Raw genomic sequence first — 13,523 nt, forward strand, 5'->3', positions numbered from 1 at the left:
TTGAAATTTATTCACAGAAACTGAAGTTTATTCTCAGAAAATCTATTGAATACAAAAGCTGAAAAATTTTCTGAGAAAGGTTTAGCAGCTGAGACTGAATTTGGGAGCTGCTGTGATGAGACATAAACCTTATTAATGAAATTCTAACTATTTAAAAAATATATATAATTTTCTTATGCTTATCTAGAATCCTGCCTCTATTACCCTGACTAAAATAGCTTTTTCTGCAGGAAGGGCTTCATTAGGATTCCTCACTCAGTACTTCATTCAATACTAGGCAGATTCCACCCACTTCACAATATCTCCCTCTCAAAGTTTCAAGGTTTTCTTAGAATGAATTCTCAAAAATATTCTCAAAAATAACTTTAACTGGATCAAGTAAGCTAACCAATCAGCAAAATGTAAAGGTATAAATAATTCATTTGAACCAAGAACTGTCAAATATAAATCCTCACTAAATCAAACCTTTAAAATTGTAAACTCAATATCACCAAATATTATCTGCCGATCTCTCTAGTTTAACATAGCATCCTGACAAGCACTATAGGAACACAAAAGAGATAGGTACATACACATTCAAAGAGAAAGGGAGATAGTCTTTCTTTTTAAAATTTTATTTAAAGAAAAAGGCAGTAGGTCTGCGTCTGATCCTTCAGTCACAACGTCATCATCTAAAATGTAGAAGGGCGGCAATTTTCAAGAAAGGAGAAGAAATGTAGAATCAAGAAAGCAGGGCAGATAAGCTCATCACTGGCACACACACTAGAAGTAGGATAGGATTTGATATACCGCCTTTTTGTGGTTACAATCAAAGTGCTTTACATATTCCCCAAAATTCTGTAAATGGCACTTAAAATTGCACCTGATTTGCACGTGCAATTTAATTGAATAACAAGCCGATTAGTGCTAATAATCAATTATCTGAAATAATTAGCCTTAATTGAAATTTATGTATGCATTTTTAGTCATGTGGCTGCAAAAAGGGGGGTGCAGCCATGGAAGGGTCATGGGCGACTAAGGGGCATTCTTAGAATTTATGCATGCTGTTATAGAATAAGGTGGATCCGCACCTAATTTAGATGTGAGGATTTACACCAAAGTTAGGCACTAAGGGGTCCTTTTACTAAGCTGTGGCAAAAAATGTCCTGTGGTATTGTGGGTGCGTGGTTTTTTTTTTTTTAAATTATTTCTTTATTCATATATTTCCATATATCATCACAATACGTGAATATGCAATCGGCATTTATACAAAAGGCAAAAATAAAAAATAAAGAGAAATATCATTAACAGCCTTTCTGTCCACAAGTTTAGGAAATTTTGGAATCCAAGAATTTAGAATTTAAAGTAAAACATATAGCAGTAATTAAGGACTAGTGGTTGCAACCTCTGGTTCAGACCCCAGCCTGCATTTAGGGAGGCACACAACATTCAATTCCACTCTAGCATCTAGAAATTGTTTTAACTGTTTGGGTCTACAAATTGAAACTGTTTACCCTCAAGCATTACATTACAATAACAAGGAAAACGTAATATAAAAGTTGCTCCCAGTGCTACCACCCTAGGGCGGAGTTCCAAAAAGGCCCTCCGTCTCATCTGTGTAGGCCTTGAGAGATCAGGAAAAATATGAATTTTTGAGCCCAAAAACAGATTTTCTAAGTGTCTCAAGGAAAGCCTTAATACAGCATTCCTATCAGGCTCCAGCACAAAAGTAACAAGCAGAGTCAACCTCTGAGTAATTATCTCCAATGAACTTTCAAGGAAAGAAGTAAGATCCATTCCTTCCCCTGCTATCGGGGGATTTTCTTCCACCACTCCTGATGTAATAAGCCCGAGTAAGGGGAGGAAGTGAGTCCTTATCCATTCCAAGAATGTCAATCATATATTTTTTAACCATGTCCAAAGGGGAAATAAGGCGATTTGGGGAAAATTAAGAAACCTGCGGTTTAATCTTCTAGTCTGGTTTTCTAGGTACTCCAATCTTTTATGTAGGAAATTATTATCCTTAACCAAAGCCGTTTCTATAGATCCCATTTCTTGAATTTTAATATTCACAGTCTTTTCAAATCTAAGGTTTGCTGTGCAGTCTTTTGCGCCTGAAGCAGGGCAGCCTCAGAAAGAGTCTTTATGTCAGAAGTATTCACTTTTAAAGTAGTTTGCATAGAAGTGTGAATGCTGTAAACCATATCCCATAGTGACTCTAATGTCACAGTTGCTGATCTATTCACACCACTAATGGCTGAAGAAGGGTGAGGTTGATCTTCAACACAAGCAAGTTTAGAAACTATATCCTGAGGCAATACCTTTGAAGCTGATTGTAGCAATAGTTCTCGGTGTTGAGATTCAGCCTCCATTACTGCAGACACTCCCTCAAACAGGTCGGGCTGAGCCCCTTCGGCTTCCTTCCCTGACAGAGCTGCCAGCAACTCCCCTCCAGGCTGGGGTGGAGCAACTCGTTCCACGGGGCTCAGGGAAGCCCCGTTTCCATTCTCAATCGACACCGAAAGTGCCGAGAGTTGCAGAGGGGGGTCGAAAAGCCCTGAGGACCTGGTTGCTGTCTGAAAAATTGCAAAGTTGTCTGCCTCGTCGCTGAAGAAGTCACAGGAGCTGAGGGATGTTCCTTCACTTTTCCCCTCCGTTTCCCCATGCTTAATGAGGCGACAGAGGTGCCGTAGAGGACCTAAAAACAGAGCAACTTCCAGGAGCTAACACAGGTGCGTCCATTCACAACGCCATCTTGGAGTGAGTCGGTGCATGTTTTTGGTGCTCACCGGGTCAGTTTTTTACCACGTCTGGAATAAAGGACTTTTTCAGTGGGCCAGGAAAATGGCCTGCGGTAAAACCTGAGCCCTTAACGCTACTCATTGATCTAGTGGTAAGCATCACGCGCTACATGTTTGGTGACCGGTCATCATACAGCAAGTGCCGATTAATGATGGACACTCTACGCGCTGTAGAAAATAAAAAATGTATTTGTCCTAGCGGTATGGGCACATGCTAAATTTGGGGGCAAGCTAATTTGCCGGTAATCTCGTTTTGGCACATGCTGCATGTGCATAGAGCCTATCACACCTTTATAAAAGGGCCCCTAAGGGCCTTATTCTATAAAGGTTATACTCCTAAAATTTATGCTCCTAAATTTATGTGCATAATTTATGCTCCTAAATTTATGCTTATAAATTATAAGCATACTCTATGCTCTAAAATTTAGGAGCATAAATTTAGGAGCTTAAATTATGCTCATAAATTAGGAGTATAAATTCTATAAAGGATCAGCGCAGAATTTAGGTGCGGATCTGGCAATTTTTGACGCTTGCAAGTTGTGTGATTCTAAAGGCGTAGGCGGGTGCACCACCTGCTCATTGTGCTGACTTTTCCGCGTGGTGGGGCAGATAGTGGGCGTGTTTTCAAAATTGGTGTGGAAAGCGTAATCTGTAAAATTGGCAACGTCAGTTTTGCAGCTGCTGTAAAAAGCTCCTAGACCCGGCGATACTTGTCTTTTAGGACTCAGAGTGTGCTAGTGCGCTGTACTATGATGTTTTGCAATTTTGATGTGTGTTTAACCTCATCCTATACCTCTTTCACCTGTACTCTTCCCTGCCACTCCTGCCCACTCTCTTCTTGCCCATTCCTGCTTCACTTCTGTCTCTATGTCCCTTTCCAGCCACCTGCAAGTCGCTCCCTCCCCCTTCCCAATCTGACCCAGTATACAATTCGTGTGTGCCAGTAGTTGTGTGTTGTGTGTGTGTTTGTCTGCTACCACTCTTCCTGTTCCTGGGTATCTGCCTGTGTGTAGGTGTAGGTGTGTGTCTTTGTTTGTCCTGGGTGGGGGCCTGTATGTGGGTGTAGGTGTACCTTTGTTCTGGGTGTGGGCCTGTGTGTGGGTGTAGGTGTGTGTGGCTGCAGTGAGAGACATGTGTACTGAGCAGTTATTTGGTGCTTGTCTTCAGGCCCACCAAAGGTGTTGACAGCAGAGTGGAGGGGGATGGAGAGGGCGAGGCATGGTGCAGCAGATCTAGAACACAGTTCATGAACCTCTGATAGGCAGTGTATACGCAAAAACTCCTCTGATGGGGAGACCCTCTTTGAGCATCTTCAGGAAGATATTGTGCCCAGTAATTGGAGGGGTCAGGCCCTTCCAGTGCATATCAGGATTACCATTGTCTTGGATTTCCTGACCAGAGGAACTTTTCAGACCCCTCTGGGAGCTGCTGCAGGCATCAGTCAACTGGCCATGTCATGATGCATTGCACAGTTCCTGAAATGTTTTCTAAGGAGGAACACCCAGTACATTTGATTCCCCATGAGTGAGGCAGAACAATATTGGACCATGACCACCTTCTGCCCAAATAGCTCAGTCGGTAGAGCATCAGACTTTTTCTATGAGATGGCAATCTTCCCATCAGTCCTGGGATCAATAGACGGGGTCCACATAGCCCTGTGGTAGGCCATTTTGTGCTTACCACAGCTTAGTACAAGGCCCCTTAGTGCTCAGTGTGCTGAATCTAGGCATCTAACTTTGGCACCCAGTTATACATTTGTCCCCTTTTACGGATAAATCGTGTATACCTATAACCTGCGCAAAATCAGTCTGGTTTTAGTCTGTAGGAAACAGACACAGCCATACAGAAAACATTCCTTTTTTTTAATGTTTAGAGGTCTTTTTATTTGAAGCTTTTTTTTATTAGAAGCTCAAGTCAATGTTAAAAAAAGGTAATATATATCAAACATAAGAAACCAAAATATGCACTATGTAAAACAAATTGGGCCTTTATGTTTGAGAAGCAAACAGGTACCTCTAAATTTTAGAGAGAGATATATAAATCCCCAACTTGTTCCTCAACCCCCTCTCCAATCCCCTCCCTCCACTGGACTATGCAAAAAAACAAATGTGCAATGAATATCCATAAGCAAAATCTATGAGCAATGATTAAGAAAGGGTTCCAATATGTGCTCCCATTTAGCCAGGGTCTTGTTATGCTATGCCATGATCTTTTCCATATCAGCTTTAAACCAAAATTTTGTAATCCATTTATAAGCAGGTGGAAGAGTATCCAGTTGTAATGATGGATTTTCTCTTTATACATCAAGCTTGTAATAACATCATATATCAAGAGTTTTCATTGCATTCTCATGGATTTCCATAGAACAGAACCCTGAAAATTCACAGTACATTGCTACCTATTACAAAATATGTTCTGAGTCTCTTAATACATGTGAAATTATCTATTAAGGCGCCTCAAACCAATAAGGCAAACCTTGAAATGAGCAATGGCCATAGTTGTTCAACCTAGACCTCAGGACACACATGGCTAGTCAGGCTTTCAGGATACCCACAATGAACATACATGTGCTAAATTTGAATGCACTACCTCCGCTGTATAAAAATCAATCTCATGTATATTCATCTTGGGTATTCAGAAAGCCTGTTTGGCTAGGTGTGTCATGAGAACTGGGTTGAGAACCGTTGATCTAGACGCAGATATGTACTGTGGTATAGCACAGAGATAACCCTGTATATGATCTTTTTGCATTGCCATCTAATTAAAATCTATCTCTGCCTTTTCATTTCTAGAATGAGCTGTTCCTTCTCTACAGTTTACAGACTATGTTTGCAAGAGATGATTTTGTAGCCAACCGACCTTTGTCTGTGAAAAAAGAAGAAATTCGTCTAACTACTCACATAGTACCTCTGTTTAACATGTTTACTTACATCAAGGTACAAAGGAACTTTGATTCATTGATATGACACACACACAGAAAAAAAAAAAACAACAGCAAACATGGGAATGCATACAAAAAAGAAGATAGACATTTGATAATTTCTAGTTTAAGCTTTAATTAACATTTACTTTTGCTTTGATACATTCTGTAATTTCTGGTTCCAAACAAATGTATTTCAGTTTCAGCCATAGAGAAACTAAATATGAATGCATTCTTAGTTTATTGTAAGAATTCAAACTCATGGTAGAAAAAGGTCACTGCCACTTAAAGTTCTAATTTGAATGTCACCATCTGAATATTTAAGTATATTTAAATAATTCACATATTCTCTCTTTTGTGCCTCAGGGTGCTTCCTTTGTCCGAATGATTTCTGGCTTTCTGACAGAGAGACTGTTTACCAAAGGGCTCAGCGTGAGTTCAGAGAAGTATTTCCTGGATTTGTGAAGCAGGCTTTTCAATTTGAAAATAACAATGAGCATGCGCACAAATGACTTTCTTGCTTTTCATGTGAAATATGCATTCTCCCTGCATGCCACTCATTTCTTCTTACTGAAGCTTATATTTGTTTCATCACAGTCATACTTGAAGAAATTTTCATTCTCAAATGTTGACCAGGAGGATCTGTGGAGTCATTTGCAAACGGTACTTTTCCACTCCTTTTATTCTTCCATTTGTGTATATCTCACAGAAAATGCATTTAGAGCTTTGCTGTGTTGCCCTCTAAATTGTGCAAACTGAACATTTTCCTTGGGTGGAATGATGGAGAAAACTAGTGTCCTCTCAGGGGCATGCACTGGAGAAGCTAGCAAATGTAACAAAAGACCATGTTGACTGTAAATCAGAAAGATTATATTCAGTTTGTCGCTGCAGAATTCTAGTGGCTCTGTTGGTTGCAAAGAAAGCTGGACCTTCTGCAGCTTGTGATGCCTTTCATTGGACCAGTGTAAAAATTATTCAAAGATGAACTTGTCCATTTAGGTTTTCTGATGTGACTTCTGCAATGTCAAAAAAACATGAATGAAACATCAAATCATTCTTAGAAGTATCACAGCTTGCAAATGTTTCATTCTGTCAGAGCTAGATTTGCATTCGTAGTCTTGAGTGCAAATGATTTGCTTCTGATACTTCCTGCTATAGTTTTAAAGTTCAGGAATTATTCTGAAGTGGACCATCTCTAACCCTTATGGAGCTTTTGCATCAAATGGGTAAATAAATTGCAATATAGTTGTAATCCTATTGGTTATAATATATCACAACAACTGTGAAATATCCAAAGATTTTATTAAACACCTCAAAACTTATACTAAAATAGTATGAAAATATAAAATCATATGCTGCATACAAACCAAAAAATCTTTAACCACTACCCTTTTTATCACACCAAATACTACCTGCAACCCTAATGTATTACAAGATCAACATGTCCAGTCAAGTATCTATAAGATGAAGTGTACTTATCTCAACAATGCTCCAATGATGTGTTCAATGAGAAGTCAGCGTTGATCCACACCACAATAATGTGATACAAATAGTCACAAAGCCAAAACATGCTCCATAAAATATCTTCTTCAATTGAACCACCTCCAAAGATATAACAGTCCCAAAAATCTTGTATGCAGTCAGGCGCCAATGCGCTATATTGTTCCATGAAACCAAAGGGCACTGATGCTGAAACTTGAACCCGTGTCAAAATTATTGCTGAACCCAAACCTTAAGGAGGAGATCTAGGATGACCTTCCCTGAATAGCATAGCAAACATTTGAAATGGTTTTACCCCAGCCCCATCTGTTTTGTTGGGTCAAAAATATGCATGTGTGTTCCTTTTCATTCTTTCTATCAAAGAATTTGGGCTCTATACACCTATGGGCTGCAAAACGAAAGACGCCCTTTTGGAATTGTTTTGTTTGCATCATTAATAATGCTCAGAAATAGCTGGCACAACCACAGTCAAAATTCTGAGTGATGCCACCAAAAGATATGAATCTGTTAGGTATAACTAGGGCTTCTGAATTTAGAATTTTACCAATAAACACCTATAAAATGCTCCCTATATAAGCAAAATAAATAGATTCTTATTAGATAAGCACTGGAAAAATACCACTTCCCTAACTACTCTCCCACCTTTCCACATGCCTGCATTAGATCTGTGTGTTTTCTGTGCTGATGCTTCCTTAGCTGCACAAATATGCGTATTTTATTCAGCCAGAAAAGGTACCCAGCAAAAGTACATGTGCTTTGAAAACATTGAAACAATGTGCTGGAAAATAAACACCTAAACTTAAAGGGCTAAATTCAGTATATGGTGCCAAAAAATTGGCACTGAAAAAAATCGGCACTAAACAACATTCTGTAAAGGGCGCCTAAAGATAGACTTCCTTTATAGAATAGTGTGTGTGGCACCAGAATCTGCACCCAAATTTCAGCGTGAGGATTTATACCAACTGAAACTGGTGTAAATCCTGGCATGCAGTTGGGTGCAGATCCTTCTAATTCTGCAACACTGTGCACATTTTAATGGAGTGCCCCTGACCTACCTATGTGCTTCCCATCATTACGCCCCTTTTTCAGATATGTACGGAAACACTGAGGAGCTATTCTATAACTGAGTACAGTCTTGTGGAATCTGCAATGTTTGGCCTTATAACATTTTAATGCGCCAAAAAATTGGCGCAGAAATAGCACATTAGTCACCATGTAAAGAAATTCCCTAGAAAACGTGTAAACACCTAAAAATAGCAACACTAAGGGGCATAGTTATCAGTGTTTATGTTTGTACCACACCTGATATGGAGGAGTGGCCTAGTGGTTAGAGCACTGGTCTTGCAATCCAGAGGTGGCCAGTTCAAATCCTACTGCTGCTCCTTGTGATCTTGGCAAGTCACTTAACCCTCCATTGCCTCAGGTACAAACTTAGATTGTGAGCCCTCCTGGGACAGAGAAATATCCAGAGTACCTGAATGTAACTCACCTTGAGCTACTACTGAAAAAGGTGTGAGCAAAATCTAAATAAATATATATAATATACCACCTGTCTGTAGATGCAGTTTACATATATACTGTTTTTGCAAGTACTTTCTGTCTCTAATGGGCTCACAATCAAAGGTAATTTGTACCTGGGGCAACGGAGAGTTAAGTGACTTGCCCAGGGTCACAAGGAGCTGCAGTGGGAATTGAACCCAGTTCCCTAGGATCTCAACCCACTGCACTAACCATTATGCTACAGTGGGATGTGAACCCAGTTCCCCAGGTTCTGAACCCACTGCACCAAGACACCTAGTTACTAATAACTGGGGTTAACAAAATAACACATCTTAACGGTAGCCCACGTCAGCAACTCCCCGCCCTTAAATATTATATAATCTATAATGACTGGTTGGTATGTTGATTAACTGCTACACTACAGTCTGCCTTTCAGGGTAGGGATCTTGGAATTTCAACCTGCAGCTTTCTGGCTCCAAACCAGAGACTGTACGCTGACTTAATGGTCCAACTTCCCAAGCTCAGTTATTAAGAGAACCCTATCTACTTTAACCTGTAATAGGTTGCTCACATCCATCCTCTTATTACTCTACCCTGTTACCTGGCCTGTGGCATCATGAGCAAAATTTTACTTTAGAAATAAATCTTTAGTGATCACCAGGACTAGGAAAATATTTGTCTAAAGGTGTAGCCTTGATACTTATTCAGTTCGGTACAGTTGATCATGGTATTCTTTTATTTAAGTGGTATTCACTTGGTATCTCAGACAAAGTTATCTTATGGTTTAGTGAATTTTTATCTAACAGGCATTACATTGTCAAAATGAAAGATGCCTTCTCTGAGGAATGGGTACCCCCTTCTGGGGTCCCACAGGGCTCCCTGCTTTCACCTATTCTGTTTAATGTTTACATGTCTACTGCTTGACTTTGATTTTCTACATTACATTCTACATTAGGTGTAAAATTCTATTCCTATGTGGATGACATGCTTTTGTTGGTTCTGGTTTGTGATGATTTGGCTGCTACTACATCTAATGTTGCCTCATGTATTACTGTGATTGAGTATTATAGCTCAATACATGAATTTAAACTGAATACTGATAAAACTAAATTGCCTTGGCTTATGATGTCACCTCAATTCCAGATAGTCTACTAATAACAAATAAGTTGTCTCTAAAGATTAAACGGACCTCTAAGATCCTGGGTTTTATTTTAGACACTACACTTTCTCTTGAGTCACAAGGAAACTACCTAGTTCAAATAGCGTTTTTTAAAACATCAATTATGAAATGTTCCACATTATTTTGTCAGAAAAACAAAGATATTTACCTGTAGCAGGTATTCTCCAAGGACAGCAAGCCATTCTCATATGTGGGTGACGTGATCCACTTCTCCCAGTGCGGAGCATAAGCATTGTCCCCACCGTGCATGCATTAGTGCCTTCTCACCTGTCACAAGAGTGCGGGATCATCAGTACAATAACATAGCATGGAATCAACTCCAAGGGGAGGTGGGAGGGTATATGAGAATATTTGGCCTGCTGTCCTCGGAGAATACCTGCTACAGGTAAGCATCTTTGCTTTCTCCGAGGACAAGCAGACCATATTCTCACATGTGGGAATACCTAGCTACCAGGCTCACCAAAAACAACAAGCATTGGTCATTTGGACTTCGCAATGACAAGTGCAAAATAGTAATTAACCTGAAACTATATACAAACTATGTGAGAGTGCAGCCCGGAGTAGAACAAAATGAGCATAGGGGGGTAGAATTGGATTCTAGACGCCAAACAAATTCTGCAGCACTGTCTGGCCAAACTGACTATCGTGCTGGGTATCTTGCTCAAGGCAGTAGTGAGATGTGAATATGTGGACTGAAGACCATGTCGCAGTCTTTCAAATTTCTTCAATGGAGGCTGTCCTCAAGTGGGCTACCAACGTAGCCATGGCTTTGACATTGTGAGCCTTGACATGACCCTCAAGAGTCAGCCCAGTCTGGGCATAAGTGAATGAAATGCAATCTGCCAGCAAATTGGAGATTGTGCATTTCCCGATGGCAACCTCCATCCTGTTGGAATCAAAAGCTGGGTGGACTGTCTGTAGGGCCTAGTACGCTTCAAGTAAAAGGCCAATTTTTGCAGTCCAAGGTATGCAGTGCACTTTTGCCAGGATGGGCATGATGTTTGGGAAAGAATGTTGGAAGAATGATTGACTGGTTCAGATGGAACTCTGACACAACCTTAGGTAAGAACTTAGGGTGCGAACGGAGAAGTACTCTGTTATGATGAAATTTATTGTAAGGTGGATCCGCCACTAGGGCCTGAGTTGCACACTAGGGGATTTAGGGGTCCTTTTACCAGATGGCGGTAAAAAGCCCCCTTTTACTGCCACCAGTAAAAGATGATTTTTTTCCAGAAATGGCCATGCGCTAATCCAAGGCATTGGTGTGCAGCCATTTCCTGGGGCAGCCCTTATCGCCTCCTATTTAGGAGGCAGTAGGGGCTCCAGTGATAGCCCAGCAGTAACCAGGCAGCGCATGGCACTGCCTGATTACTGCTGGGCATGCCCCCTGCACTAGAAAGTATTTTCTAGCGCCAATTTGGCGTGTGGTGACACAGTGGTATGGCTACTGACACTTTTTAAAATGGCCCCTAGTCATGCGGGGTTACTGAATAGCATGCAGGAAGATGCATGCACAAAAGCTAATTACTACTAATTAACTGCAATAATTGATTGTTGACATCAATGTATTGCTAGTTAATGGTTTGTTGGCTAATTAATTTGCATGTGCATCTTTGATCTGAATGCAAATTTGGGCGCCATATTCTGGGGGATAATCGTGAACCAGTGCTTCTTTTATGGTTTTAAGTGCATCTTTTTTTCAAAAGTAATATGTATTGAATTTGAATTTCAAAACAATACACAGGTACAATATTTGATAAAGCAAACAATGTAAAAAGTAATTTTTCACAAACAAACATCTACAGAAGTAATATAAATCATGCAACTCAATCCAAAATATAGGAGGAGAACAAAGGAAACCCCTGAAACTGGGTATAAAAGAGGAAAAAAATCTAAATAATAAGTGAAAAGCAAAAAAAGAGGTATTAATCCATCATTCAACATACCCTGATAGCCCAATATTAAACCTCCCCCTGAGGAGTTACAGGTAACTCCAACCTCTTAGCAAGTAACAAAAATTATAGTTGTGTTGGGTCAAAGAAAATATATCTGTTGGAAGAGTGAATAACTACAGTGTTTATTTTAGAAGCACTATTCATGTTTTAGATGTTCATAAACTGGCATTTAAATGTCCAAATTGCATGGACATTCAAATTCTATTTTACAGAGCTAGGATAATGAACATCTAAAACTGAAGAACGTGCATCTGGCAAGGGGACTTGTTCTGGATGGGCTAAAAATATGGACATTCATTCCCCATTGCAGAAGGGGAAGAAACGTTCATGTCCATAAAGATTGACATAATGAATGAGACCTGCTTCCTGGAACATCCAGGGGACCGTTGTTGGACAGGTCAGTAACTGTTTGCATTTCCCTTGTGTTAACTGTAAAACATAACACAGGATAAGTGCAAAGCGTTATGGACCCCCAATCCCATGTCCCCCCCTTTTGCCCTCCCCCCCCAGACAAATCAAAGGCCCCCCTCCAAGGGTTCCTGATCCCCTTCCTGGCCCTTCAATTGACTAACAGTCCCCTCTTCCCATTCTTCTGCACTCCCACTCCCGAGCCAGCTTCTCCTCTCTCTCTCTCTCCCCTGACCCCTCCCCATGGTACCACATTTTTCTCTCTTTCTCTCTCTCTCTCTCTCTCAGGCTCCAGCATCTTTCCCACTCTCCCTCAATCCATCACATCTCATCTTTCTCTTTTCCTTCTGCTCAACCCCCTCCCCCATCCCAGCATCTCTCTCTTTGCCCTCATAGTAACATAGTAACATAGTAGATGACGGCAGATAAAGACCTGTACGGTCCATCCAGTCTGCTCAACAAGATAAACTCATATGTGCTACTTTATATGTATACCTGACCTTGATTTATCCTTGCCATTTTTGCCCAGTACTTGCCCTGCCTCCCAACCACCGGTGCTGCCACCCAATCTCCGCTAAGCTTCTGAGGTTCCATTCCTTCTGAGCAGGATTCCTTTATGTTTATCCCACGCATTTTTGAATTCTGTTACCGTTTTCATCTCCACCACCTCCGTGGGAGGGCATTCCAAGTATTCACCACTCTCTCCGTGAAAAAATACTTCCTGACATTTTTCTTGAGTCTGCCCCCCTTCAACCTCATTTCATGTCCTCTAGTTCTACCACCTTCCCATCTCCAGAAAAGATTTGTTTGCAGATTAGTACCTTTCAAATATTTGAACGTCTGTATCATATCACCCCTGTTTCTTCTTTCTTCCAGGGTATACATGTTCAGGTTAGCAAGTCTCTCCTTATATGTCTTCTATGTCAAGTGTCATGGGTCCAGCTTCTCTCCTCTCTCTTCCCCATCCCCTCATCCGAGCTTTCTCTTCCATATTCCCGTTGTACCCTCCCTGCAGTCTGGTGGCATCTTCCTCCCTACCTCCCCTCCCCCCATGCGATCATGTGGCATCTCTTATACCCTTCCCTCCCCCGCCATCCGTGGTGCAGAACCTCTCACTCCTTCAACTCCCCACGGAGTCCATTATCTTTCTTCCTTCTTGGACCTCCCTGCCTCTTTCATTGCAGTCCTTTCATCTTCCATGCTGCCAGCAGCAAAACAATGAAAGCAGGCTGCCTTCAGTCAGCCCCGGATGCTTTCTCTCTGCTATAAATTCCTGTTCC

At 40.8% G+C, this 13,523-nt stretch overlaps 1 protein-coding gene across 2 annotated transcripts in view; it reads left to right on the forward strand.

Moving 5' to 3' along the window:
- Positions 1 to 13,523, forward strand: part of LVRN (laeverin) — a 195,003-nt gene that overhangs the window by 77,806 nt on the left and 103,674 nt on the right. Inside the window, exons 7-9 of one of the 2 annotated variants that reach the window (XM_030193509.1) lie at positions 5,573 to 5,716; positions 6,067 to 6,132; positions 6,298 to 6,363. In XM_030193509.1, the coding sequence (XP_030049369.1) occupies positions 5,573 to 5,716; positions 6,067 to 6,132; positions 6,298 to 6,363 (276 nt within the window). The remainder of the gene's footprint in view (positions 1 to 5,572; positions 5,717 to 6,066; positions 6,133 to 6,297; positions 6,364 to 13,523) is intronic. The other variant, XM_030193510.1, reaches the window with a different exon arrangement.

Source organism: Microcaecilia unicolor, chromosome 2 (genome assembly GCF_901765095.1).
Source record: "Microcaecilia unicolor chromosome 2, aMicUni1.1, whole genome shotgun sequence".
Lineage (NCBI taxonomy): Eukaryota > Metazoa > Chordata > Amphibia > Gymnophiona > Siphonopidae > Microcaecilia > Microcaecilia unicolor.